Source organism: Capsicum annuum, unplaced genomic scaffold, assembly GCF_002878395.1.
Source record: "Capsicum annuum cultivar UCD-10X-F1 unplaced genomic scaffold, UCD10Xv1.1 ctg72049, whole genome shotgun sequence".
Taxonomy (NCBI): Eukaryota; Viridiplantae; Streptophyta; class Magnoliopsida; order Solanales; family Solanaceae; genus Capsicum; species Capsicum annuum.
Window position 1 is genome coordinate 1 of NW_025881926.1, and position 3,074 is coordinate 3,074.

General features: G+C 34.3%; 1 protein-coding gene across 1 annotated transcript; it reads left to right on the forward strand.

Annotated features, from left to right (window-relative positions):
- Positions 1–238: 238 nt before the first annotated feature.
- Positions 239–1,106, forward strand: LOC124894246 (uncharacterized proline-rich protein-like). Its single transcript, XM_047404975.1, has one exon. It carries the CDS (start codon positions 504–506, stop codon positions 1,026–1,028), a length of 525 nt encoding a protein of 174 aa, XP_047260931.1. The 5' UTR covers positions 239–503; the 3' UTR covers positions 1,029–1,106.
- Positions 1,107–3,074: the final 1,968 nt, after the last annotated feature.

Consider the following 3,074-nt stretch of genomic DNA (forward strand, 5'->3'; position numbering starts at 1 on the left):
GAAGGGTGATATCACTTATGATTGATAGCATTTATAGTTGTGTATTGTATTGAGCCCCCGGCCGCCCGCCCATTTTTACTAATACAACATAACTCGGAGCTCATCTAGGTAATTGGGTTTTTTTTTTTAGAAGAAAAAAAAGAGCCTCACCATAAACCTTGTTGCTTATATCCAACACTTTAAAAGGGCAATGGGCATTGTTTCTTTTTGTCACATAGAGAGTAGTAGCTTAGAAGATAAAACTCTAGGAATGGTGTGGTCATCATTACACATGTAGTCCTCCATCAACCTTCCCCCACACCCATTGTTTTCATTATCTCTGTCACTCTTTCTTAGCCCTTCACTATTAGTACTCTCTCTTTCCAATCTTTCCCTTCCTCGTTTTCAATACAACTCTCTTATGTATATTTTTCTAGTGCCATATAATAACTTTGCTTTTACGTCCTGTTTTTGTACATGCATACCCAATAGCTCATTTTCTTGCAAATCTTGGCCTTCTCAACATGGGCACTCCCCTTCATTCTCAATTTCTTGCTTTCAATAGCCTCATTTTGCTTCTTTTCATTTCATTCAATGTCCAATTAAATCATGCCACATCGACAACCACCGTGTTGGCCAAAGACCAAGTATCATGCACAATGTGCTCCTCTTGTGACAACCCATGTCAGCCTATCTTCTCTCCACCACCACCATCACCGCCACCATCTCTTCCATGCCCCCCACCACCGTCACTTCCACCACCTCCTTCACCACCACAACCTTGCCTGGGAGGCTGCTCTCAGCCTATGACCCCGCCTTATAGTGGTGGAGGTAGCGGTGGTGGTAATGGTGATTACTACTTTTCTCCAACCAACCCTTCTATGTACCCAATCCCACCACCTCCCAACCCCATTGTACCGTATTTCCCTTTCTACTTTTACAACCCTCCTGCACCTAATACAATTGACTCCAAATCCGTTCACTTCAAGAACCATCATCCTTTTATCACTTGTCTCATTATTCTTGTTTCCATTTTATTGTTTCTTTAACCGTAAATAAGGGGACATGCATTAAAATTAATTGTTGCATAACATCAAGGAATCTCAGTAGCTCGGTTGGTTAGCGAAGAAGGAACAAGAAGCTAGTAATGGACCAAACGAATTGGGCCACCAAATTTCCATGGAATATTTAAGAATGTTTGGTTTGAGGACATCTCAATATATATTCTTCTTCATGACAGGAGAAATTGAACTGTCTCGGTCTACTTTCGCACATGTGGTGTGTAGAATAATATATAGTCTTACTTATGAGCCACATTCTTAATTGCATTCATGATTGTTGATAGTACTGGATTTCCTTCTTGTTGTATAGATGCACTTTAATTTCCTACCCTCTAAGATTCTGATTATCCTAATGTACGTGCTTCAAAATGTTTAATTACAAATATATCATTTCTTCGTTTGCCAACATACGGGAATTTGGCATTTAGAGAGTTAATTAGTATATGGTATAAATATGCGCTTCACTTGAGTCGATGGTTAATCAAAAACAACCTCTCTATTTTCACAAAGTAGCAATAAGGTCTACTTATGTATATCACCCTGAATCTTATTTGTATGATTACACTTAATATATTGTTGTTATTGATTAGTCTAAGTATGCAAATATCTGCATTGTTCTAAGTCAAACTCAATATGTACGTTACGTCTCAATAATCAATTGGCCTAGCTAGCTTGTTAGTTAATTGGCATGCGATGTTGTTGACACAAATAAATAAGTGGAGGGAAGCACTTAAGAAATAACAAGAATCATGTGGTGTACATTTAACTTTTGTTGGGAGCTGGGACAATGGAGATTTGCGTTTGGTTTGTATGTGTGCAACGTTACACTTTCATATACATGTTCCATGTGACCTTTCCATTTTTGGGGATAAGGTATAAGAACTCTCATACTATAACGAAATTCTCAGTTATACATCTAAACTATATATGTGATAGATTTATTATTTATGTACTTAATTTTTTTTCGTATTATTCTATGTACGCACAAACTATGTGAATGTCCAATATTATCCCTTCTGAACTTTTCATATCATTTAAATTCATGAATTATTTTGGTTCAATTTTTGTTCTTGTTTAAGTGAATTTCTGGCCCAACTTTTGTTATTGTTTTTATTTGTTCTAATTTTGGCTACTGTTTTGATGCAATTGTTTCTGTAACTGTGGTCCAGTTTTGATCCAATGCAAAAAGAACAACTTGCAAGTTCTGTACACAAATAAATAAAGAAAATCTGTGTAAAATATCATCTTTACTAGTATGACAGCTTCATAAAAGAAAGAAGCCTCTGCAAAATATCAAGAATAATTTTATAGATATCAAAACGACTGATGCAGCTTCGTAGATATAAAAATGGTAAAAAAATACACTTAATGGTACAATAACATCATCTTAATTAATGTGTATCTCACATATCTCTGTACTTGGGAGTTGGGAGTTTCTTATGCCTTATATGGATGGGTGACCAAGGGGCAAGATGATAAAACATTTGTTTTAGGCCTTCAAAATATTTTTAAAAAGTTTTGATGATAAAATTTTATGATTTTATTTTAACTTAAAATAATAGTAAAGATGGTAAAAGAATTCAAAATTTATATTTAAAAAACTATCTAATTTTACCAAAATATTTTAGAACATTAAATTACATAAATCAAATCTTTATATTAATAAAGAGAGGTTTTACAATAACATTCAAGGTAATATATTACAAACACATAACTAATAGTAGTAGAATTAATTTTTAATTTTATATTACTATGTGAAGTTAAGTAGATCTTGTTCATTGCGAAAAACCTCAAGTACTTTAGGCACACACATGATTCATGAATCTACATCTATAACACTTTCAATTTTGTTCCTAATTTTGGACATTTACTGACTAAATAATATAATCATAAATTCTTTCAACACGCTCATGTCCATTTCGTTTTCGTGTTCTTGATCATGCTCGTCACCACTCTGTTGAAGATTGCTCAAGGGTTAAGTCGGTAGAAGATTGGGAATTAGATATCAAGTAGTTTAAAATCCCAATGTGTTTA